Consider the following 26786-nt stretch of genomic DNA (forward strand, 5'->3'; position numbering starts at 1 on the left):
AGAGGTAGAGTGTGCTCTTGAAGCCTCAGGCTTCCAGACGACCCCTCTGATTTTGCAAACAGTGTTGAATTTCTACAAGTACATGCTTTTTAAAAACATACGACCTCTATTTTAACTGATAAGTTTGAAATAGTTAAACACATTACCAAATATTTTCGAGCGATACTAATTCATTCCGTTTAGTATTAAATAACATTAAAGCATAACTGGAAGAATATGCCACTGTGCACATGCTATGTGATCTGCACCCAAACACTCTAGGGCTCAGTTTCATTATTTATAAGGTAAAAATTTTAAGGTGACTCCTTGAGCTCAGATTCCGCAATTATTTGTAGGGCATTCAATAATACACACTAACATTACAAATGTTCATATGAAACCAATCCAGTTTACTTGAATGAATGCAATCTTCCCATAAATAGCACAGCATTTGTAAACACATACATATTTTAAAAGTGCTATTTAAATAGGTAAAACATTACATTTGAAACTGTACTTACAAGAGTTGCCAGAACCCTTTAATATATGGTTTTGAAATCAAACCTATGTCACAATATATTCACAAACATAAGAATATAAAAGTCATGAATCACCTAGATTTTATCATAATTGGAAGATTAGAATGCTAACTTTATGAAACCTGGTATTTTTTATTCATCAACTATTAACGTACTACGTAAGATTGTTGTAATCATTATATATACATCAATTCAGGTAACCCTAAAGACACTCCTAGGAAGTGACTACTATTGTCATGATTGTTTTATAGGTGAGGGAACTGAGGCACCAAGGTGACTAACTTGTCTAAGGGACAAAGATGCAATAAATGCTTAATTTCTTCATGGCTAACATGACAAACTGAGCTCTCCTGGCTGAGAATTCCTCATTCTTACCTATGTTGCTATGCTGCCCCAGTATATGAACTTATAAGTTTCTATTGTCAGGCAAAGGGACATGAAGGCACTTATTTTTTAAAAATCATCTAATTTTCTTGAAATACATACACACATACCCAGAGACAAACCTGCACACTCTCACGTAAACTTTATACAAAACAGAAGGATAAATTTGACAAATTTGAAATTTATCAAAAAAAGAAGAAAAAAGTATTACCAGACTAGTGGGAATGCAGAAGGCATTAGTGTTTTTAGATTAAATTTCCAATGGCTCACTTTTTAACAGTTCCAAGACAAACACCCATAAATGATATGTTGTGAGCAAACGTGTTGAATACACAATGCTATTTCTGAATGACTTTATCCAATACCAAAATACGTGATTTTGTGGCTTAACATGTGCCTGACAGATACATCTTGTATTTACTTGTTTGGAGGACTACCTTCTAATTTAAAGGGAGCTTCTGCAGTTTAAATAAACAGGGAACAACCGCACCCTTCAGGTAATTTGTGAGTTAAATTATTTTAGTTCTGTGATCACCCTAGCCTACAGTATTGTATGCTCTTCATATCCTCCCCAGCACCTTTGTTCCTTTCTATTTGTATTCTTTTTCTGCACTTTAGATTTTGTACTTAGATTCAGAATTGTTCCTATTAGTGCTGAGAGATGATTTTTGAATTTTTTTTTCTGCCAACCAAATGTGCTTAATATGGCTGAGATGTTCATGCCAGCCCTCTAAAATGTCCTTATTCACTTATCAAAAAAATTACGACAGAACTCCACTGCACAATGAAAACGCCAAGAGACATGAAATGGTGTAAAATAGAGGACTTCAGACACTGCTCATTATTGGAGAAACATGCAGGCATAGAACAAGCACAGGCAAGTATCAAGGTCTCTGCTGAAAGCCCGCTGCCCTGGAAAGAAAAGGGGAAGCTAGCACCATGCTGGATGAGCAGCAGCCCCTATAGGCACACACTGTACAGTCTTCTCCAGAGCCTGCCTGCTTCACACTTCCTGGTGTGCTTCTGAGCTACTCTTCGCAGCAAAGAGACAATTCACTTAACTTTTAAATTAACATGTGTCCTTGCTGATAGACATTGTGAAGAAGGCACTTTTCCCTTTCCATTACAGTGTAGTCCTGAGATTTAATTACCGTGGAAATGAATCAAGACATATGACTTGGGGCACACCATCTTAAATGACGGCTATAACAATATTAATTCTCCATTTTAAAGTATCAGTGCTACTTTATCTTTACGATGAGTAATGAGAAAATAATGTTAGGAAGGAAGTTACCCACTTAGAGACTATGCAGGTCACAGGAAGAGGACATTAGCTGTAATTTGGAAAGGCTTTGTTTGGATATTGACTTAGCTTGATTTTTCACATTCTCATAATCACTTATATGTCAAGAAAATATGCACACCAAGTGTTATATATGAAATGTTCAGAGCCTTTTAACTTTAGCTAGTGAGCTAATGAGTAAGCTAATGAAATATGCCTTCCATGTACATTATTAAGTGCATGCGTGGCCATGTTCCCTTTTATTACCTAAAATGAGCAGGGGAAATACTAAAAGTTATTTTATCTCTCATGCCATGAGCTATAAACCATGGAAATTCAGTGAAGGTACTAAATATTTAGTCCTCCAGTAAGATTTAAAAAAAAAAAAATCTCAAAATGACCTCGACATAAAAGAGACCTTAAGGTAGTGGGATACCTTCTCATACAGTCCAGCGCTCGGATGAAGAAGTCCTTGTGCAGCTGGTGCTCGTCCCTTAAGATTGAGCACTGCTCCAGCGTCACTGACATGGACGTCCTGTCTTTGGCACTTTTACAGCAGGTGAAACGAATACCATTTAGTTTGCGACAAATCTGTGAGACAGAGAGGAAAATAGTTTATTGTTTACGTGTGAATTACTCATTACTCATGCATCAGCTTCATCTAAATACTTCCAGTGTAAGCACGCCAACTACGACTTTGGGTTTAGATTCATTCATGAAAGTCAATTGGTTCTAGCTGCACTGTAAAATGTAACAAAGTTCACCATTTCCTTCCAAAAGCCAGACAGACTTAATTTATTTAGCACTTTGTATGTGAGGTATGGAATTGTTGAATTCACAGGAGATGGGAAACAGCCTGCAAAAATGTCAGTGGTGCTCCAGGGAGAGAATGATCCTTGTAGTAGATCACTGTAGTGATGACGACAATCACAGCTTACTGGTAGGAGCAATAACTTCATGAAGAAAAGGGAAAGCCCTATATTGTCTGGATTAGACACGCTGACTCTTAACTAGCTCATGTGATGACATTTTACTTTTGAGAAATCTGTTGTAGACTTGGCTTCATGTTATAATATTTTAAGCGTGGACATGGTATAAGATGAGAAAATTATTTGACAATATGAGAGTACTATAAATGGCCACCATTCTTTATACATCTATCGTGTGCCAGGCACAGCACTATGAAATTTTATGCAGATTCGCTCTTCTAACAAAGTTCACATGAACCCTACAGGAAGGTATAATTATTTCTGTTATGTAGATGAGGGACCTGAGGTTCAGATAGTTTAAGTAACTTGCATATGACAGAGCAGAATCAGAGTATAAGTATGGTATAGCTATAATCAAAGACCAAGTTTTTAAATTCTGTTATGTTCAGCTTCCTTCTACACAATTCTTTCTTTGTTATTCCAATTTAAGTCAGAGAAGACTCTTAAATTAAATTAAATTTTAAGTCAGAGAAGCAATATTCTCTTGTCTTATTGCCTCATGGTTAGTAGGTCAATCATTCCATTCCTTTTCCTTCTAGCCTAGAATAGGTTTCTGATATGAGATACTACAACCACCTGCAGCGTCCACAATGCTAAACAATGTGCATTTAAAGTAAATTAAATGTGATACAACTACTTTATTATCAGCCATCAAGGAGGCTTTAAAAGTTGCCTGCTTTCAAAAGATGATATAGTTTTTATCAAGGGTTTTTACCATATTTTAATTGTGAGTATGATACTTACACTAGGATTTATATGCCCCTATTAATTTAAACTTTCAGTATTTTCTAATCCCAATAAAAACGACTATAGAAATATGTGGGTACTGTTTCACTACATAATCTTTTTTTCATTTAGAAAATCCTAATCCTTTCAAATATACAGTAATTCACATACTTAAAACCTTGACTACATCCACAGTGATAAAATAGACCTTAAAGTCTGCTTTTTGAGATATGATTATAAAAAAGAATTCATGTGCTCTAAAATATATTCTTATCGTTCTATGTACCTTTCCTACTTAGGATATTTAGTGTTCCAAATTTAAAGAAAAGTGAAGGTGGGAGCAATTTCATCAGAATAGACAATTGGGGGGGTGGTCTTGAGTCCTGTATTTCTACAACTCTAGGACTGTACAAGTTTGACTTAGCATATTTGATTCTGGCTTCTTTATATTCTCATTTGCATCATTTAAATTAAATTAAGATAAAACCAAATAGCTTTATATGTTTCAATTTGAATGTAAAATACTAACACTAGCAATATTTCATTAAATAAGATTTAAAGAAAAGAGGAAAAAAGACAAATAAAAACTTGTTGAAAAATGTCAAGACAAATTTGTATATTTCTTCATTTTGAGAGTATTGTTTAGTTCCTTTGCTTACAAATTTTGAAACTGAGATATTAGCCTACAGAAATAGATAACTGATAATAATTGATAATCTTATTCCATTTTAAGTTGTGTAGAAGTCATATATGATTAGTATATACATTCAAAAAATATTTTAGAAATATATGGGATTTATGGGAAATTTTATATTCAGCCAAATGCAAAAACAAATCTAATAGAAAATATATATTAGTGTTAGCTTGTGTGAATCCTTAATTATTTACATAACTTCACAATATGTACATAGTTACACACGTATTTCCAAGTTGTTAGAAGGCCTTAGCAAATGATCAAACTACCTTAATGTTATCCTTTCATTAGTAAAATAGAAAAATAACTTATAGGGGCCGGGGATTTAGCTCAGTGGTTTCACTGCCTGCTGCGCAAGCACAAGGACCCGAGTTTGATCCCCAGTACCAAAAAAAAAAAAAAAAGAAAGAAAAAATAACTTATGATCTACCATGTGAGAATTACCAACCATAGTAATCTTTGAGGACACAAAAAAACAGCCACAATGGGGAAGAACTCTTACAAGCGGCATAAGGCATGATGGTGCTAACTGGGACCAGTGTAAATGAACTGCCTGAACATAGCGCTTCACAGTCTTACATTTGATCCTTTTCCTCAGGACTCCATGAAGGCAGCAGGGAAACTAAAGCAGCTTTTGTTTGCCTTGCTCATGCTAAATTATTTAAAATAATCTCATGGTAAAATATTTTTTTTCCTTTTTCCCAGAGGAGAATAAGTAATATTGGATTATAATTGAGCCACTGCCAGTCAAGAAAAGTCTGTTTTAGATGCTACTGATAGAGAAAAAATAAGACTATACTAGGAGCTTCGTTAACTTGAAGTCCAAATTATAAAAGTAACACCACAAAAACCACACATATGGCATACATCATAGATCTCTCCAGTGTGCCTTCCCCAATGAAAGGATGCTTTCCTGAAGATCTTTGGGTCTGAAGTTTTAATAAAATTCATAAATTTCATAAGTTATGCCTCACAGTTGTCAGAAATAGCTTAAAAAATGATTCTCTCCCTCTCTACAGAAATCCACAGTGGGAAAAGAGACAGATCTTCCACCCTAAGGGTTCCTTTAAGTGAGAGAGAACCATTCAAAATACAGCTCATTACCCCAAGATCAATCCATCAGTAATAAATTCTATGCCAATATCCAAATTAACAAACACATTTACAAGCTCATTAACTCAACAATATGTCCAGGAGCCTCACTGAAGGTGTGAGTCAGAGATCTGAAAACCACATTCTGTGGAAACCATGTGTCTCTAGAGCTGCAGATCAGAATTCTGGTTGACACAGAAACCTGATAGGGAGACCTGCAGTGCCAAGAAAATCACAGACCTTTCATCTTAACCTCAGACTGATAAATAATCCCAGGTAGGTAACAGTAATCAAGGAGCAGGATTCTTTCTTGCTGAGTGTCTCTTTCTCTTCTGTGTGCTCTCGCCTACTGTTAGGACTACCAACAAGAGTGACAATGCCTCATCCCCTGGGTAATGGGGGTGACATCAATAACCCAAGTGTAGAGGCTGGACACTTCCTAGTAGATAACCGATAGTACACGCTGTGATAGAAAATGAGATTTGACATGAGTGCTCACCGTTGCGGCCAGCCACATGATTTCTACGTTCTTTCTTTTTTTGGCTTGGATATTTTGGTGAAGATTTTCTAGTAATCCTTTTAAATCATTTTGTTCTTGAAAACGTGAAATGTCTGAAGGTGGGGGTAGGAAGGAGGAAAAAAAATGAACAGTGTTAGCATTAGGCTACCCATGGAGCTTTCTTCAATATATTTGCAAATGCAACTTTCAAAACAACACATTTGGAGTAGAGAGTATCTAGGATAGTATCAACCCTTCCAGTTTTATTCTTTATTTGGAAATATGCAGCAGTTTACCTCATTCCTTGATCTATATCCTATGTTCTATTTCTTCTTCTATATCAATGTCAATTGATCATAAAATATTTTTTATGAAGAAAACATTTTTAGTGAAGATGATGGCTGCTGTCTCACTTTTACTTCAGCATAAGACAGAGATGTCATGGGACATAACCTTTTTCTTTTTGCCACCAAGTAGCTAGTTTAAATCAAAAGAACATATTAAATTGAACATCTCAGGGCCAAGAGAAATCGGAAAGTTCAATTTCAAAACACAAAGTCAGTTTCCACGCAGCAAGTTTCCTTAACCCTGGCATCACTGATTTTAAATGACATAGTATTTTGCTGGGGAGGCAGGAGAGTGTCCATTATAGGATGTTGAGCAGCATAGTCATGCTCTACCACTTACGGGAGAAAAGCATCCCCTCCACTGTGGCAATGAAAATATATACCTGTACATTTTCAAATGTTCTTTGATAAAAAACAAATTCATCCTGGATGAGAACCACTGCTATAAAGGAACACAAGTATGACAGAAAGAAAGAAACCACGGGAGGCAATAGCTAATGATATAATCAGGTAGGAACTAGGAAACAGCACTGGTTGTCCAGATCCCTACATACAAATAACTAAACAATGCATAATAAATGGCATACATTTTATACTAAAAACTTAGACTCTGTGCAGTTATGACACACATCTCCCTAAGACTTGGTAAGGTGGGTTTCAAGATTAGAAACACAGTGATATAAAAAGAAAGGCTTTTGAGAAGAGTGCTGGATTAGTAATTTATTGTACAAAAAGGTACATTTGAATTCATAAAGAGGTAGAAGAATTTCTGAGAGATTTGACTGAGGTTAAAAACAAAGTACAAGGCACATGAGAATCACGACCATATATAGTTTATCCAGGTACATTGAAGGAATAGGTTATATAATTTTGATTCAAGTCACACACAAAAAGCCACAAATTTGTTTCAATACCAAGGAGACCTTGTATTTTCTGAATCTGTATCACAATTCATTAGTGAACATATTTGAATAGTTTTTGATATCAGCTACGTAGAATAGAGAGAACTGTACTAGCAGTGTATATCTTTTGTAGAAGTGGTTGGTAAAGTGGAAATGTTCATTGAAAGCAATCATAGATCATCTTGGATTTCTCCAGTACAGAATAGAGGAAAGTCATGTATAACTGAAGCATAAAGCCTTTGTTAGGGAGATGGGATTCAAAATATTCATGTAAAATTTATGCATGATTCTACTATATTAGTTCCAAAAAAGTATGTCTTTCAAAGGTCAAATCTTAACTATGTAACAGATGCTTCTCATAAGAAATAGAAAGTCTCACTTAAAATCATCACTTCTCTGAAGTAAGTGACTCTGATACACAGGAATTTTAACAGGACATAGCCCAAAGACAAAGGAAAGTAGGCTTTTATGAGTTATACAGCCAGCCCAGAATTCTGCAGCTAATCAAAGAAGGTAAGGACAATAATAGCACTTTTAAATTTATACTCATGGCAGGTGAGGAATAAAGAAGTCAGGTCCACAAATACTTCGTTTAATCTTGATAGATGGTAACCAAAACAAACCTAGAGTAACCCATAAATTAGAATTATAAGGAGCCATTAAAATTATGTACAAGCATATCATTGGCATAGAAAGAGTCTTTGACATTGTTGAAAGGGGAAATTGGTCAGGTTACTGAATTAATTTACTCATGCAACATTGTGTGAGTGTGTGTGCCATGTGTGTGTCTGTGTGTGTTCACCTATTCCTGTGTGACCTCTTTCTGTAAGTGTAAATAGACAGAGTAAGACATTTGGATTAGGTCACTGCTAGGTTTTGGGATTTAATGTAAATTTTACTTGTCTTTTTATATCACTTAAAATGGATGTGTAGCTTAAAATATAAAATCCTTGTAAGAGCAATAGAGAACATAATATGTGCATGAGTAAAGAAAACCCTTAATTTCCTATGACATAAAGACCTTCAAAATATCTTTAGACTAGTAAGGTGGGCAGATATTTAAGCCACTGTTAAATGCAGGAAATTGTGTTGTGGCTATGACATAGGTGAAGATGTCAGGCTCCAGGGGAGAGGTGGGCAATTCCAGAATAGCTGGGTGTGTAAGGGTGAGTGGCAAAGGCAATGCACTGTGGCTTCTGCAAACATTAGAACCCAGGGGAAAATAGCAGCAAAGACTTTGTGTGGACATCAGAGACCTAAACTACAGGCCTCAAAGAGAATGATGAGACCCTGACCTCTCCTCTCTCTCTTTTGCCTCCAAGCAGCCAAGTAATGGTTTTTTCCACCATGTATCCTCCACCCCACCCCTGCTGCCTCACCACAGGCACAAAACGACAGGGTCAACTGATCAGGGACCGGAAAGTCCAAGAGTGTGAACTGAAAAATAAGGTGATTATCTCAGGTCATTATTTTGTTATAATAAAGCGAAACAAATCCAATGTTTAAGGCTTCTTTTCCCATATAGCTCATGGTGAGAGGAAGAGGCAAGTCTGAGGCTAACTCTCCCAACCCCTACATCACTAATTTCTTCCAAATCCATGTTGCTGTTTTCACAATTAGTTGGTGACACTACAGACAGCTACTATTAACAAAACAGACTGACTTCTTCTGAACACTGGGACTCCAGAACACAGCAAAATATTTATCAGAATAACTTAATTCCATTTTGACAGGCAAATTCTTTAATAAAGCTATCTGAAGACAGACTATCAGGCTACTAAAAATGAATCAAATAAATGGCCATCCTTGGTTCACTCTCATCACACAGACAGTGCTTCACTAAAGACGCATGTGATGTCTTAGACATTTCTTTCCCTCTCCGTGACATATTTCTTAGAAGGAAGTCATTTTAATATTCTTCAAATTTTCAGTATACTGTTTCTATTTCTATAATGACAAAGCTTGTTTTACTCAGAACACATGGCTGTCAACCCAACGTTTTGGTTGTTGCCAATTTTTTTCAACCTGGCAAAAATCCTGTAAACCACAGAAATCCAAATCTGGCTCATGAAAGGAGCATAATTAGTAATGACTGACTTGAAAGTAGGTGAGTTTTTCAAATGTAATGATCAACTCCTGAGGCAGCATGGCCAGTTGGTCTAAGACTCCAACATGTAATGCTGGACACAATGGCGGAAAGATGCAATGATAGATATAGTTGATGGGTCAATTGAAAATCAAGGCATATATAGAGTAGGGTATGGTTTTAGATTTTCATCATATCTTCTCAAATGTACATATGGCTAATAGGCTCTATTTTTTGACACTCATTTCTGCATTACTCCAACACTGAATTTACTGCAATTGAATCTCCATACAAAATTCTGTAAGTGTATTCTTTTGTTTTTTTTCAGAGTGCAAGAAAGCCACAAGAGGTGAAAACTATAGGAAGGTTCATTGCATTTTTGTATATATTGAGTAGCAAAAAAATCACATATAAATGTTCATAAAGGAAATGGACAAACTGCTATATTCATTTAATGTAATATATTGTAATAGGTAAAATGAATAATCACAGGTCACACACATCAACATAGGTATATCACAAAAAACATGTTGAAAAAAAGTAAAAATTACAGTAGAAAATTTCCTATAAGATAATAGTAATAATATAGTTGATGTACAAAATCATCATATTTTTAAACATCAAGTAGAAGACGTTAATTTTTTCAGAGGAGGGCAGGCATGGAGTAGGAAGCTAGAGCTTTTCTGTATCTGTAAATATTTATTTCTTACAAAAATTCTGAGGCTGGGAAATAGATTCTCAAATGTTTGTTATTTATGACTTGTTATTTTTTGTTTGAAACTTTCATAATTCTTCTAAAAGAATACACTAAGCCAATATTCTGGGAACATAATTTCTAAGGCCAACTCTACCCTGCTTTGATGTGTGTGCTTGGCCAAGTTGCTTAACCCTTTCTCCCTATTTCCTCAACTGCAAACTGAGGACAGTAGTCCTGTCATGCTTCATGGACATGTAGTATAAAACAATTAATAAAGTCATTGCAGAAGAGGTTACATTATTAAATTTTGTGTCAATTCTGAAAAATAGGGAGGTGTTGCTCTTAAGAATGAGTTTATAGAGGTCCTATTTGACCTAGCTATTCCTCTGCTGATTATCTTCTCAAAAGAAGTAAAAGAATCATATCACAGCAATATATGCACACCCATGGTGACAGTGGCACAGTTGGTAATAGCTAAAGCTTGGAAACAGTCCAGTTACCCATCAACTGGAGACTGGAAGAAGAGGATATGGTTCTTTTTTTTATAAAAAGGAGTGTTACTCACCATAAAGAATGAGAAACTAGAGACATTTATAGCTAAATGGATGTACATTGAGGCCATGCCCTTAAGTGAAATAAATAGGACACACATGTGTAAATACCAAACTGTTTCTCTGGTGTGAGAAACTGAAAGTGTAAATAAGGATCAAAATGTATAATTGGTAATGTGAAATAGGTAGAAAAGGTCTAAAGGGGTAGGGGAAATGGGAGGGGAAAGGGAAAGGAAAGAAGGGAAAAGAAAAAATATGAGAAAAGGAAAAAATGGAAACAAAGTCTTTGTAAAGAGGGAGGGGTGGAGGGGTTGAAGGGAGGGCAGGGGAATGAAGAAAAAATAAGAACCAAGATACATCATGTAAAGGTACAAGTTCCCAGTGATGAATGTAACTGTATCGTATACCTAAAATGTACCAATAAACTTAATGAAAAAAAAAAAAAAAGAATGAGTTTATAGCCTCAGACAGGAAGCGAACACCCTCAGGCAAAATGCAGGATCTTCCCAGGTAGGACACACTCTCTTCACATGCATGTGGTCTGGGTTTCACCACTCAGCAAGCACTCACAAGCCCCATGATTGTTCTACCACTCCCCACCCAGCTGTAGCCAAGTTGAGAGTCACTTTTTTGTACTTAATTTTTCTGCGTTTTGTCAAAAGATATTTCTTCAACACTAAGAATTCTAAGTGTGACACTGATTTGCATCAAAAGCAGGGTGCTAATGAGTAGGCAGAAATGGGACCAACACTTCTCCACTGCTTGGGCTGTGACATTGATGTCACTGCTGAAGCTTTACTCCCTGTGGTCAAATGACTTTATGGGGCCAGAAAGTGTTTCAAAGTGAAAAGGAAATCATGGCTACCTTCCTAGTATCCAACCCATTCATTTCCTACTGAGTAGCAGACACAACATTTACATGGAGTGAATCACACCCTCAGTCTGGAATTAATAGGTATAAGCTTGAAATTGAGACTAGTTCAGGGATGGGCATGATCTATGCAAATCCAGTCTTAACCCTGACATTGGCAATTGTTTTTTTTTTGTTTGTTTGTTTTGTTTTGGTACCGGCGATCGAACTCGGGTCCTTCCGCTTGCGAGGCAGGCGGCGGAACCACTGAGCTAAATCCCAGGCCCTATTGGCAATTGTTTTAAGAGTATGTAAGTGCTCTATCTGCTCCAGCTGAGGGACACTCAGGAAGCTCCTTATCTCTCTGGTTGAATAAGGAGACTGCTCAGTACTGCCATCATTTAGACATGATGGGACTGGATATAGAATATGGTCCACACCCTAAGAATAGCACAGTGATGAAATAGAGGGAAAAGTTTCACATTTATGCTCCTGAGCCAGAGAACCAACCGTCTTTTCAAACCTCCTTAACTGCTGGAAGTTTCAGTTATGTTAATTCATCAACTTTATTTATTATTCAAACCAGTTCAAGTGAGAGTTGCTGTCACTTGCAACCCAAAGCATTCTAAGGTAATTAAATTATTAGGTATGGATTTTTAACATTGACTAACCATATTGCAAGTGTGTACTCTTGAGTTAAGAGTGAGGAAAGGACAGAAAAGATTATTTCAGAGAGCAGTGAATCAATCCCTTCTACAATGACTGTTTTAAAACATGATTCCTCCATTCTTTGGCACTCCTTCTACAGAGAGTTGGAGTCCAAGTCCCCTCACCTTGAAGGTGAGTTAGCTTGAAACTGTCTTGACTAATAGAGTATAGAAGAAACAATGCTGTGTAACTTCTGAGGTGAGGTCACATGTGGATGTGTAGCTCCTGCTCGAGTATTTTCTTGGACTTTGCTGTTTGTATTCTTCCTTTTGATATAGCCTCCATACGAACTCATCTGCTATACTGGAAGAAGGTCAGGCTACTTTTGGAGGATCCTGTTTACGTGCTCTGGTCAGAGGCCACAGCTAAAGCCCTCCTCTGAGGCAAGCAGGCCCAGGTGTAGAGAAACAAGCAAATGACTCCAGTCCCCCCACTGACTTGGCTCCCAGTACAGTAGTCCCAGACCCTTTTCTTTATACCTGAGGTCACAGATATCATAAACAACAGAGAAAACCCACCCCTACTTTCTCTTTTGACTCCTTTAACCCACAGAATCTGAGGATAAGTAAAATGATTCTGATTTTATTCCAGTAAACTTGGAATACTTTGTTACCTGGCAATATATAACGAGAACATCCACAACAAAAACAACTTAGAAGGGCCTATACTTCTATGTATAAAAACATTAACATATGAGGGCAATGTTTTCATAGTCCACTATGGTTATCATGATTTTCTGTGATACCAAATCTTTTCTTTAGTTAACTCTGAAACATTAATAGTTAATTATTGGCACTAACCTCCAGACCAAAATAATTAGGTAAAAAACCTTCATGGTGTTTCAAAATTCTAAATTATGGTCTTTGGAGGCTGTAAAATCTTAAAAAATATAAAAGGACAAAGCTTCACTGAAACCAATTTTATTTGATTTATATTTCCAATTTGAAATTTATAAAGGAGACAATATAATAAATCAAATAGCAAAACTCCAATCTGATCAGCACTGAGAATTTTTGAACTATCTACTTTCAGCATTTCTTCTTAAATGAATTTCAAGGTTTATCCCTGATAGCAACAGGTGAAACAAACTTTAAAAATTAATGGTTAAAACATATTCAAAGCACTGTGCTTAAAATTCTTTGAACTTTCCTTACTCAGTATTACACATGGGAAGTCAAGACGTGTGATAAATATGAAGAAAATGATAACATAGTAATCTTTTTACTTATTTTTAAAGAAATCACTCATAATTCAATTTCAAAATCTCCACATATTTTAAAGTAATGTCAAAGTGCAGGGAAAGGCCATTTTCTCTCCCAAATAAGACCTAACCAGAAAATCACCAGCCCTGGAAACTAGAGATCAGATGGCAGATAAGGCAAGGACAGGCTGACTGGGGCTGGCACTTCTGATCTCTAGTTTCCAGGGCTGGTGATTTTCTGGTTAGGCCTTATTTGAGGGGAGATAGAATGATTTCTAGTTAAATAGCTGTGCAGCCCCTAAATCATGGTCTTCACAAGTCGCTTGCTACAGTTTGATGTACCTATGAGAGAGCGGAGCTGAGGGTAAGGAAAAGCTTTACATGAACACTCAATTCAGTCTTTTTGGAAAGCAGGTTGAATTTTTCAGATTACTATTTTGGGCTGTTTCAAAGTGACCTTAGTTCTGGCAGCAAAGGGGCCTGGGTGACTGTCATCTTTTCTCTTGGGCCAAGTTCTAAGTCTTTGCATTATCTCCCAGTGACAGCACTAGGAAAGAAAGGCCTGCTGAGGGTACACAAAAGTCTAAAAATTAGAGGAAGGGTACATTTCTCAAAGTTCCAGTAAAGAAATAATGCAGCTTTGGATATGATTTTGATCCTTATCTTCCCACCCTGCATGAGAGCCAGACTGCTGGTAAAATATACCAAGGTCAAGGGGCAGCCAAGATGTCCAATAAGGCCTTCTGAAGAAGGGAAGGACTTAACTTCTTCCATGCCCCTGTCTTCTGACAACATGGAAGGAACTGAATCTCCAGCTGTGAGAATGATAGGCAGGGACAGAGGAGATGGGCAAGAAGCCTCTGAACATTCTAATACTCATGGTTTCTGGTTTATCTCTTCAGGATTCTGGAGGCAAATGAGAATGATATCTCCAATATTTATTACTGTATAGAATAAGACAACTCCTGGGGTATTAGAAAAGGCAAAAATGAGGTAAAATGGAGAAGGAAAATTATGGGCTTGAAGCTGCTTTGGAAGGCTCCAAAGGGAAAATGATAGAGGTAAAACCTACATTTTGTCCCATTATCATGGTTCCATTTTTTTCACTTGAAGTTGCCTCTGATTTGGTAATACGGGGCACTCATATATTTACAGTTCACTAAGGGCAACACAATGGATGAATTCATCAGTGATCTTAGATTGCTGTTTTGATCTATCACATAGAGATAACTTCAATTCTGCCCTTTAACTGGCTTCCAAAGACAGTTCCAGTGTTCTGGAGTTTTGTGATGCAGTTTTGTAAGAAAAGAGAAACAATGATGGAAGTAAAGATGAACTGAAAAATAAAGGCCTTTGTGGTTATGGTTTTGAGGAGAGTGGAACAGTAAATAGTGAATATTTAAGACTGGTATGTCAAATAATTGAGTGAACTAAGGTTGAGAAAAGATGCTTACTAAGTTGTTAAGGTGAAATAATGAGTTGTTTCCTCTTTGAAGTTTAAAGGTTGCAATACATTTTAATTGGTTGGTCTATGTATTAGATATGACATTATGATGAAATTGAATCGTAAGATGTCCTGGAATTAAGCAGGTCAGATTAGATACTTATTTCCAAAAGGAATGATGAATCCTAAACATGTTAGTATCCACCTTATCCCTCACAGTGAGACCAAAGATTTCATGGTGATGTTTTTCAAAAGCTTATCAATAGGGGTGTTCTAAAAAGAAAAAAAAGGTATTTTTGAAAATGTCTCATGGAATTTAGTTATTACATGAAAAAAAACAGTAAAGTTGATATAAATTTGAAGGAGTACAGACAAAATAGGAAAGGAAAGAGGATAATGAATAGAAATGCAAACTGGTTTAAATTGTATAAAGGACTTTACAATCAAATTTAACCAGATCAATAGGTTGGTTTCTTTGCATACAAGAGAAATATTACTCAAAGTATGCTCTAATCATTATCTTATCTATCTCACTAACATCCATAAGTATAGAGTGACTTCATTTTGCCACATAAATTGACAGTGGAAATATTAACTTTCTTTCCCTGGTGAGATAATGGTAGAATGTACTTTGAAGTATAAGGTATATATGTATTAATTATTCTCATTTGGCTGACAGTGAAATCTGGGCATTCAAAACATCAAGTGACTCACCTAAGTGAGCTTTCAAGTAAATTTATGTCTTTTGATCTCATGCCATTATGTGCTGGCTTACAAGACTGGTACTGGGAGGTCAGCTTGTCCTTGATACGTGGTGAAATCTGGGATGACAGACTTAGACACCCTAACGAATGTGGAGCCTCAGTGAAAGGGAAAGAGTTAAGTAAATGTAAGGACTGAGTGCAGAAAGCAAAGTCTGCAGTGCACTTACCGTCTCGACTACACTACAAAACATTTGATGGATCTAAAATATGACAACCACCAAATAGCATAAAAGTTGTAGAGATAAATACCTAGTTGGTCAATCAGGTGGTCATTTGTATGTGTGTATTTGTGTCTATCTTTGCTGACTGCAATGTTGCTTGTGCTTCATGTTTCAATAGAGAAAATTAAGATTTAATATTTTTGTATCATTTTTCCTTTCAAAATGACAGAAGTGCTTTAAGAGATAATGGTTAAAAATGTCACTTAGTTTTGCAAATATTAAGAGAGTATTAAAAAACTTAAAGAGTTATGGGCATCAGAGTTTCTTTAGCAATGCATTAAAATAAATTCATGGCTATGAATATCTAAAATTAAAACAGAAAATAAAAGCAGTGCTAAAAATATTCAAATATTTGAAAATCTATAATTTTAGATTCAGGTCAGAAACTTCTAGACAACAGTGGCATAACAATGGTGTAAGAGTGAAAAAAAATTTTCAACTAGAAGCTGTCTCAAAGACAGAAATGAAGTTTATTGTAACAAAATCTATGTTGGATCCCAAGTCCCTTCTTACAAATGATAGGACTGGAATAGATCAGTATTTTTTAAATTATGCCCTGAAGAGCAATTATTTAGCAAACTACTAGTGTGAGTTCTATATAATTGTTCGTGGTCACTTAATGCAAAAAATCCTATTTTAAAAAAATTAAAAAGGTTTAGAAACTATAGACTAGGTTTGGCAAATGATGACAGGCGGGCTAAGTCCAATCAGTTCTCTTTATCTGTAAATGCAGTATTACTGGAACTCAGCCATGTCCATGGTATGCATATTGACTATGACTTATTTTATATCACAGCAGCAGATGAGATGAGTTGTGACAGAGATCACAAGATCTACAAATCTGTGATATTTGGTTTTTGACTCTTTAAAGAATCGGTTTTTTAACAGTGCTTTAGACCTCAGAAATTTCAATATAATGATGGGAATTCTAAAGTAATTTGACTATAGAATTCTTTTGTCATTCAAGAATTACTAACAGGGATAGCATTCCTTAAAACACTATGGGTTGGATTATTTCCAAGATTCAATCCTATTCTGTTTTCTGATTCTTTAAAATATCTAATGAGGGCTGAGGATATAGCTCAGTGATAGAGCTGTTGCCTAGCATTCATGAGCCCTGGTACAAAAACAAAACAAAACAAAACAAAACAACTAAATGACCTAATTAATCCCACTCATTTATGCAGTCACTACTGGGGCAGCAGAAATTGTGTGTCTAACAATGTTTTGGAATTTCATGTATAAAGTCAACAAATACCAAGGATTCTCATCCTCCTGGAGTTCATATTCTGGCTGAGGAGAAACTGTCAAACATGGTAATAAGTAGATGATGATAGATGCTATGGAAAAAATGAAAGAGAGAAACAGAAGATGGCAGTTTAAAAGAGGATGGTCAAGAAGGGCTTTACTGAGGAAGCACATTTGGGCAGAACTGGAAGCGTTCAAGGGAGAGGAAACAGCTATTTCAAAATCTCTCAGACACACCAGGAGGCCAAGTGGAGCCAGTGAATGAGAGAGAAGCAAGAGAGAATTTAAAGATTAACAGGACAAACTTCATGAGGCATTATAAGTGTCTTTGAGAATCCAGGATTTTACTGCGAAAAAAGAAAACAGGAGGGCTACAGAAAGAGTTAAGGATAACTGGGGCTGGGGATTTAGCTCTGTGATGGCACTGCCTGCCTTGCAAGCGCAAGGACTGGAGTTCGATCCCCATACTGAAAAAAAAAAAAAAAAAAAAAAAAAGAGTTAAGGATAACTCCACTTTTTCCCTAACACAAATAAAAGTTGGAATTGATCTAAATGTAGACAAGGAAGATTGTAGCAAGAGCAATTTTAAAAGCACATATCAGGAACCAAGCAGGATGCATGAGTAAAGGAAGACAGATAGACCAGACATGAAGACACAGAGGTCAGTAATCAATAGTTGGATTTAAAGCAATAAGCCTGTGTTCAACAAGACAGCAGAGAAGTCCATGCACTGAAACCTGGGACACTGCAGCATTCGGAGGTCAGGAAGAGAATGAGGAATCTGTAACTGAGATTGCAAAGGATCAGCCAGATGATATCAGCAATCATATCAAATGGGGTGGTCTGGAAGGCAAGTGAAGAGAGAGGGAATAAATAACCATATCAAACCTATTACTAGATCAAGGTAGATGAGGACAATGAGCTGAACATTGGGTTTAACAGTGTACAAATCCCAACAAAAACGATTTCAATGAAGTTATATGAATCAAAGCTTGGCTAGAATCATTTTAGAAGAAAAAGTAGTGCAGAAAAATTGAAGACAGCTAATAAACTCAAATTCACTTTTATCTTCTCTTGTTTGGACATTTTCAACTTTGAGATTATCCTTAAATTTAAGTTGTTCACAATATAGATATAATGTGCTTATATGATATCTGTGATTACAGATATAATTTTCCTTTATAGTGTCAATCCCTTTTAACATTTTTGTATGTCTACGTAATGTCAGACATATAGCTAATGTGAAAAATCCCTCAGCCATCTGAATGTTTCCAAATATACATATGTTTAAAACAAAATACTGGATGCCTAGCTGGATTTTTCATTTGTACATTTGGATATCTACATAATATCGAAGTGGAGATGTCTACAAAAGTATTAGTAAATTGATTTATATGATTTCTTAATTTAGAATTATTTTTGGAAAGATATTCACGTTAATTTAAGAAACATCTCTGTATTCTATTTTATATCTAGGTTGTGAACATTTTTTTAAAAATCTGTAATATTTGTATTATTCCCTGAGCTTAGAAAACTTGGACATTTCCATAGCATGACATAATTAATCGAAGTAATCTCATATTGAGCAGAATCATTATTACATCTGAATATATATTATACATACATTTACATATATAGACATACATCTTACGTCAGTCAACTATAAATATCATTAAACAACAAATAAACATAAGATAAACAAATTTAAACAAATTCTAGAAAATTTCATTTTTTTAAGCCATGTGTAAAGTGCAAGTAAAATGCAAAATCATAATTTGCTAGCCAACTCTATGTGTTACATATCTAACCCTAAAGTCTCTTTAAAACACAAAATACCAACACCCCACTTGTAGATACGGATTTCTTTGAAATGACTCTGACTCTTGTATGGGTAAAAGGTGAAGAGAGAGACAGAGTGGGCTACAGAGTAGTTTACATAGTTCAGCTGTAGATTGGCTCTCTCTCATATCTGTATGCATCTCTCCCCCAGCAGTTCTTTATCAAAGAAAACCTCATTTCCAAGCCAATTTGCTGCAGTCTGATTTTCAATTAAGTCTGGACAATGAGGACCCAGGGGGAAACTGAAGGATAGGAGGAAGAAGGGAGACACAGAGCATATTTTTTCCCAGACTGTCTGTTGTGGGACCTCTAGAAGTTATTGTGTCTTCCCATGGCCCCAGTTCCAGTTGGTCAACTTTTCTGTCCAAGGTCCAAGCTTATGGTGCACAGATGCCACCAAGAATGTAGGTCCAGCTAGGTGGCCTCTGCTTTTGTCCTTTGGTGATAATCCGGGCTAGTAGCTATTGTTCAACTCTAATTCATCAACTCCAATTTAACTTGTGTTCCTGACTGGGGCCTGAGGAATACAGCCACTGAGAATTTGGTATTATTTTTCTTTTACCACAGGATAGCCTAGCTTAGCATAGCCTGTCTAACTCAGCTGCTCTTGTTTACCTGATCTTGTTGCAGGAAAAACCCTTCTTGCACAGCTTGACTTCCTCCCTGAAATTTGTAGACAGTGAGAATCAAGTAAAAAGAAAAGAGATACTCGGAAAAGAGACAAGGGGACAGGTGATGAAGGGGTAGAATCTAAGAGTGCCTTTGAAACTCTTGACAGAATAAAAATGGTAGCCCCCAAGGACACTGTCCCATAATGTTGAGAAGCTCTACAGTCAGAAAAAGTCCATGTGTAAATGTGAGTTGCTCAGAGGAAATCAAATATTTTACGTGTGAGAATAAAACATTTTATCTATCAGAGGACATCTCTTTACTAACGAGAAATTCAGATTGTTGGAAGATCTTTTGTGGAGTGGTGTGTGTGTGTGTGTGTGTGTGTGTGTGTACATATCCTTTGATATATTTGCCTCAATCATTTCTTTATCTTATACATTTAAGTCATTTCAAGACCCTGGTGAGGTCTGGGAAAACAAGCTCAGGATGGTGAAACATCAGTTTGATGGGCTTGGGAGCTTCTCAGGGATTGGTGGAGCATACTTCTGCTTTTGTCTGATAGACCAGTAGATATGGCCCTTGAGGTCTATGTATGGTCTTTCAACCCTTTCTCTATGGCATTCTTCCTCTGTTCTGCTTCCTGGTCTCCATGAACTAAGCAGCTTTGCCCTGTCACCTGCTCTGCTATGTTATTCCTGCCTTACAGCCAGCCAACTATGTACTGAATCTCCAGAACCATGAGCCAAATTAAACTTCACCTCCTTTAAATTGTGGGTGTTGAGCATTTTGTTTCCAGCAATGGGAAAGCTAATGTGGAAACAGTGGTAGTTTCTAAGGACAGAGAGTTCTGAAAAGCAGGAACAAGAAATACATGAAACATGAAAACAGCACATTGAAACCATGGTGGCAGTGAGGCATATTCTGAGTCCACATATGTGGGCTCTATGAGGTGGAAAGGTATTCAGATGTGCCCTTTCTGTGTATGGATCATTGCCCAGCTATGCAGGGTACATAGTTGGTGTGATCAGCATTGATTCATCCAAATATTTTCTGGTTTGTGACAGTATCACATTATCACAGCAGAAGGAAAGCTCCACGTAAGAAGTCTTCATTTTCATTGTTTAACAGAGCAAATGTAGCACAACTCTCTTGGATCTGTGTACCAGCTATGTACCAGGAACTGATGCTTTCAGTGACTGTATCCACTTATCATAAAAGAAATCTGCTATTTTTTGAGCTGCCTCTGTAGCACTGAACAGTATAGTGAGTGCAACAATGCAATCTGTGGAAGTTTGCTAAAGCCTAGTGCTGATGTTTTCCAGTGATATAAATGTTTTAGCTTGTAATTTTATTTTACATAGAGCATGATTGTCAATGATGGCTCAGCAGATCTCCTTTTTCATCCCCTTTGGAAACAAAGTCTAATTATTTCATTCAGGAAAGCATTATCTTGTTCTGGAAAAAATCACTTTTAATTTATTAGAGAGTTTCTGTCTTATGTCTGAAAAACTTGCTACATTTTCAAAGTCTGCATGGTAATATTTTAAAACGTGAAGTATTAGATAGTAGGGGTAAGTTGTTCAATTGTTTGATCTAAAAAGTATTCAATTTTAGTTATTCTCTGTTGTATTTATAGTTAAGCTCTTCTTTTTCACCTATTCTGTTAAATCTTCTTATTTGAAGGTTTACTTGTCCCAATAGAGTCCTGTTAATTTCTGTAAATTTCATATTATGTTCACATTCTATATTTATTAAAAGTTTCTAATTTTATCCTGACTTGAACCAACTTTGTTCTCTTGATCAGTTTTTTAAAGGAAATACTAAAAATAGAAAATGGTAGCGTGCGCGTGGTTGAGAGAGGGGGCGGGTGGAAAGGACCGCTGGCTGGAGCCTTAGGCGAGGCTCGCGTGCCCGCCCCTGACCCGGCCCCAACGCCCACCAGGTCGGCCGGGCCCAGCCATGATCAAGGCGATCCTCATTTTCAAAAACCACGGCAAGCCGCGGCTCTTCAAGTTCTACCAGCCCTACAGTGAAGATAGACAACAATAAACCATCAGGGAGACTTTCCATTTGGTATCTAAGAGAGATGAAAATGTTTGTAATTTCCTAGAAGGAGGATTATTAATTGGAGGATGTGACAACAAACTGATTTATAGACATTATGCAACACTGTATTTTGTCTTCTGTGTGGATTCTTCAGAAAGTGAACTTGGCATTTTAGATTTAATTCAAATGTTCGTGGAAACATTACACAAATGTTTTGAAAATGTCTGGGAACTGGATTTATTTTTCCATGTAGACAAGGTTCACAATATTCTTGCGGAAATGGTGATGGGGGGGATGGTATTGGAGACCAACATGAATGAAATTGTTACACAAATTGATGCACAAAATAAACTGGAGAAATCGGAGGCTGGCTTGGCAGGAGCTCCAGCCCATGCTGTATCAGCTGTAAAGAATATGAATCTTCCTGAGATACCAAGGAATATTAACATTGGTTACATCAGTATAAAAGTGCCAAACCTGCCCTCTTTTAAATAAAATATAAAACAGGCACTCCCAGGTAAAATCCAGGGGGAAAAGTCATGTAAGTTTACCATACAGTTGTTTACCAAAAATAGAGGAGGAGAGTCTTAACTTTTGCTCTTGGATTTAAGTCAAGGTACTGTATAGAAGTTGTGTAAAATCAGTGTGAAAGTTCAATGTTGCTTTTCTTGCTCAGTGATTTTAAAGAAATTGTATAGTTCCGGTGTGATTTCTTTTTTCTTTTCTAAACTGCATTCCTATGCCCACCTAAGGCATGCCTCTATGTATTGGCTATTACAGTATTTTGAAAGTGAGGTATTTCTTTAATTATGTACAACCCAAAATGTTGGTGTTTTGTATGGATCACAAGTGTAGCAATCCTTAATTCTTTCTGCAGTTTGTCACAATTGTTATTTAAAGAACCAAGTATGTATTGCATGAAAACATTATGACCTTTTCCTCTTAGTTTAAATAAATTCAAAGGTAACTGGATTTCTAAAGCAAAAAAAAAAAAAAAAAGAAAGAAAATGGTAACTAAGGGGCTGGGAGTGTAACTTAGTAGTAGAGCACTCGCTCAGCATGTGTGAGGCCCTAGTCTGGATCATTAGAACTGGGTAAAAAACAGGAAAAAAAGGAAAAAGCTCACTAAAAATATAATTTCCAGGGACACAAATTATTCTCATATAAGTAAGCTGAACCTTGCTAACAGCTCCATAAAACTAACGGTTAGATTCTTCACATGCACATACAAGTTTCACAAATTATATTTAAGAATTACATGTTAATAATTATGGTAAAAGAAGTAAACAGGATGTCAGGAAAAGTCATGGTTGATCTTATTTTTAAAGTTTAAAAGTGGATGTGAATAAAATCTTTTTCCAAGGCTTTTTCTTCTAAAGCCACTGAAGGACTGTGGGACATCCAAAAGACAGTGTGCAGCAGCAGAGTTTGAAGACCAACTCCAAACCACACTTTGTACCCTTTCAAAACCATTTACACACAGGATAACAACATTTAAGAGTGGACTGTGACCTTCTGTTGGAATTCTTCAGGTGATACAGGGGCCTTAGGCATGTGCAGGTGGTGGTGGTGGTGGTGGTTTCCCCTTTTGTAAAAGCCAGAATACTACCTTCTTTCCCGTCAGTCAAGCAATTCTAAGTTTCTGATTCACATAGGAGGCTTCATACTCTGCTCTCTCTTGGAGCTTTCTGTTGACTTTCTGGGTAGTTCCAGGGGCTATAGCATTGCAATCTCCCCCAGAACCTCTCAGCAAGATTGAAGAGCAGGCCACCCCAAAACTTCTATCTTTAAACATGTGTCAGGCCTATCACCTTGGAAAACTAGACAATTCCCAGATGAAAATCCCTTTTACTTAATTCGATTGCTTTCACCCTTTTCAATTCCCTTTTTGTACTCACTGTTAAGTTTTCTGCGGTATGGCTTTTGCTATGTCTCTCTACTTGTTTTTTATCTTAATTTTTATTACTACATGTTTGCAGTACATCATGATGATATTCACTGTGGAGAGCTGGTACATGTACATAACACATCTTAATTCTTTTTACATCCCATTCTCTGCTTCTGCTTAACCCTTTCTTCCCTTCTCTTGGTCCATGTCTCTTTTGCAAAAAATCTATCCCTTAAGGCCTAGAATATCATCACATTTCAGATATTTTCATTAAAAATATTCCATCAAATGTCCTCAATGATTCATAACCACCAAATCCAATACTATTTTTTAAAATTCTTCATCAACATCTTAGATATTCTTGTTCAGCTTCTCCTAGGTGATATTTCTCTCATTTAGTTTATTGTTTTTTTTCAATCTGGAATAATTTCTTTACTTTCTGGTGGGTTATTTAGTCCTCCTTTTTATATTTATAGATATTCCACTCATGATGTATGCTTTCTCATTTTTATGGGGACTATATGGAAAACTATTCAAATAACTCACCTAAATGACTTAGCCATAAAATATTACACTCTGTTTTATTTTCCCAGTTTTGTACATGAAATGAACACATAGATGTTTTATTTTCCCTAGTGCTAAAGTGAAAGCTGTGACAATGCATAACAATCCTGGGAATGTCAGAAATGATCAGGGAGAAAGTAAAACACTGAACAACGACAGCAAAAACAATAAAACTAAATTATTCAGAAAAAAGATCAACACTCCTAAATAGCAACTACCCTTGTGGAAAGATGTTTAGAGCTAATGCAGATTGTTCTTTGATTACATTGAGTCATTACGTTGTAAGCTACCAGGAGCACAGTCCTATTCATCTTCATCATCTGCATTGATTGGCATTGAGTTTTATACATAATATGATCTCCAGCAGCATCTGCTAAATTGAATGTGGACTTCTAGCCAAAATTGCATTTATATAATGAAATATATGATAACATTCTACTAAGTTTTTTTAAAATGTATTTTGTGTGCAACTCTTATTGCTGAAGTGGAAGAAATGTTATATATAACAGGGATATCAAATTTTGCAAAAATATAAAAGTTTATAACAGTTAAAAAAGCCCTGCCTATTTTCTCCTTCTTAGCTCACAGTGCTACAGAGCCTATCCTCATTGTACAACCAAAGGAGTCAATAAATCAATAAATCGTAGAAGTCTAATAAACATGTATGACAATACCTCTCCTTTTTTTGATAAAGGGAATTATGGATGGACATTATTATTAGAGAAAAAATGGTAAGCGTGGATGTGGTAAATTGATAGTTTGTCCCTTTAAAGAAAAGTGTATCAGTAAGCTTTCTTGTCAGTAGGACAAAATATTGGACATTCACAATTTAAGGGAGGAGAGGTTTATTTTGGCTCACAGCTTCAGTATGTTCAGTTCATGGTCTTCTGGCTCCAAGGTAGAAATAGCATGGTGTCAGATCAAGATGGAAGAAAGCAGCTCAAGCCATGGTAGCCAGCAAGCAGAGAGGGAGAAATCAGGGGCAAGAATACTCCTTTCTAGGTCCTTCCCATAGTGACCAGCCCCTTCCAACTAAGCCCCAGGGGAACATTTGAGATCTAAACCACAACACAGAGACGGGGCTTTATTCATCCCTTTCTCAAATTTCCTGAATTATATGTGAGGTGTGATGGTGACTCTGAAGCATAAAACCATTTGTCCTAGTGATTTACAGAAGTCCTTTATTATTTTATTTCTAATGCAAAAGTTAACTGTTCTAATGCTTTGAGGAGGCAAGGAAAGGGACTTGAAAGATGTCTGAGATCATCAAATCCAGTGGGAAGATCAGAGAAAGAAGAAGCACAAATAACCGCCCAGGAGAATTTTCCTGCTTGATCAAAGGGGCCAGTGAATATCACAGGCAGGGCCCAAGAGGAAATAAGCAGCTCTCAAAGATTTACTGTGCCTTAGAGTCAGTTCATGGAGAACTGTCTGAGAGCTGCATCACCATGCAAAGAAATTCAGGAGGGAGACATCCACAACCCACAAATGGAGCATTCAGCAACAGTACTTTCTGATCTCAATCTCACGTACATATTTTTCATTGCAGATAAGTTTGGCAAAGTGTTCCAGGAAAGGGACTGCCCAGTCCTGGGACTTCTACACCTGGCTTGCTTCTCTGTAACAGGAGTCTCCCAATTCAAGATACAAATCCTCCAAGAGAAACACAAAAGTCATCCTGCTCTACAAAGCCTTCCACAAGTAGTCTTTCCACACCTGACAGAAGATGACAGTAGGAGTATAATAATGTCTGGGTTCAAGAAGTATTTATTCCATCAACACTGAGATTTTTTAAATAGATTAGTCTATAAGTCACTAAGTATGCTGAAGATATTGAAAGGGCATTTGATATTGTTGATGGGCAACATTTAATTCTATAGTCCTCCTCCCAATTATAACTCCTAAGAGGTGAATTCTCAATAAAGTTGAAAGCACTTACTAAAATAACTCTTTCATGTTTGTAGACTGCTAAATTCAGACTACCGATGAAAACTACTATATGCATAATGGAATTAGAGGACATTTTGCAACTATATCTGCTTTAGTACATAACATTTACTACATACAAAGAGTAAAAATATAAAAAAATATTTAGTGGAAATGAATACATAAGGTGAAGTCTTGATAGAGCAAAGGTAGAGGACATATCTTAGGGTTAAAAAAACTTTGAGGAAGAAGAATATTTAGCCTCAAAACCATATAGTACACAACTAATTCATTTGTAAATTGTTTGAAAACAGGGTTTGTAAATTAACATGTAGCACATTCACAGAAGATTAATAAATTAATGTACTAATCTTAATCAATGTGTCCTTTAATACTGACATAAACTATCTTCAATTTTACTAATAGAAGAAAAATAATAGATTTTATGGATTGCATGGTAGCTCCTTCTTAGCAAACCTAGGTCTAGCCTCTCTAACAACCTCAAGAAAGTTTGAGGGTTTCTTGCAAGATGAAATGCAACCTGAATCATGCTTTGTGTTGCAATGCTTCTGCAAGAGACATAATCCCACATATGCTGGTCTAATTGTACAGATTGAGTTTTTATTTCTGTTACAAAGTACAACTACAGCCATACTACAATTTCATTCTGCAGCAAATCTATGATGAGTTTGTCTCAAATATATGGGG

General features: G+C 36.3%; 1 protein-coding gene and 1 pseudogene across 29 annotated transcripts in view; one reads left to right on the plus strand and one right to left on the minus strand.

The window, feature by feature from the left end:
- The window catches only part of Inpp4b (inositol polyphosphate-4-phosphatase type II B), a 1082298-nt gene that overhangs the window by 48267 nt on the left and 1007245 nt on the right, over nucleotides 1–26786 (minus strand). For all 28 annotated transcript variants that reach the window (XM_087193385.1, XM_087193387.1, XM_021247702.2 and 25 more), the window contains 2 exons: nucleotides 6185–6297; nucleotides 2621–2775 (listed from right to left, as the gene is read on the minus strand). In XM_087193385.1, the coding sequence (XP_087049511.1) occupies nucleotides 2621–2775; nucleotides 6185–6297 (268 nt within the window). The remainder of the gene's footprint in view (nucleotides 1–2620; nucleotides 2776–6184; nucleotides 6298–26786) is intronic.
- LOC106008050 (AP-3 complex subunit sigma-1 pseudogene) lies at nucleotides 21587–22697 on the plus strand (annotated as a pseudogene). The gene has a single exon (XR_015443994.1). The product of XR_015443994.1 is annotated as an AP-3 complex subunit sigma-1 pseudogene (transcript).

The sequence above is a fragment of the Heterocephalus glaber genome, unplaced genomic scaffold (genome assembly GCF_053883595.1).
Source record: "Heterocephalus glaber isolate CG9 unplaced genomic scaffold, H.glaber_assembly_v1.0 deba00001587, whole genome shotgun sequence".
Classification (NCBI taxonomy): Eukaryota; Metazoa; Chordata; class Mammalia; order Rodentia; family Bathyergidae; genus Heterocephalus; species Heterocephalus glaber.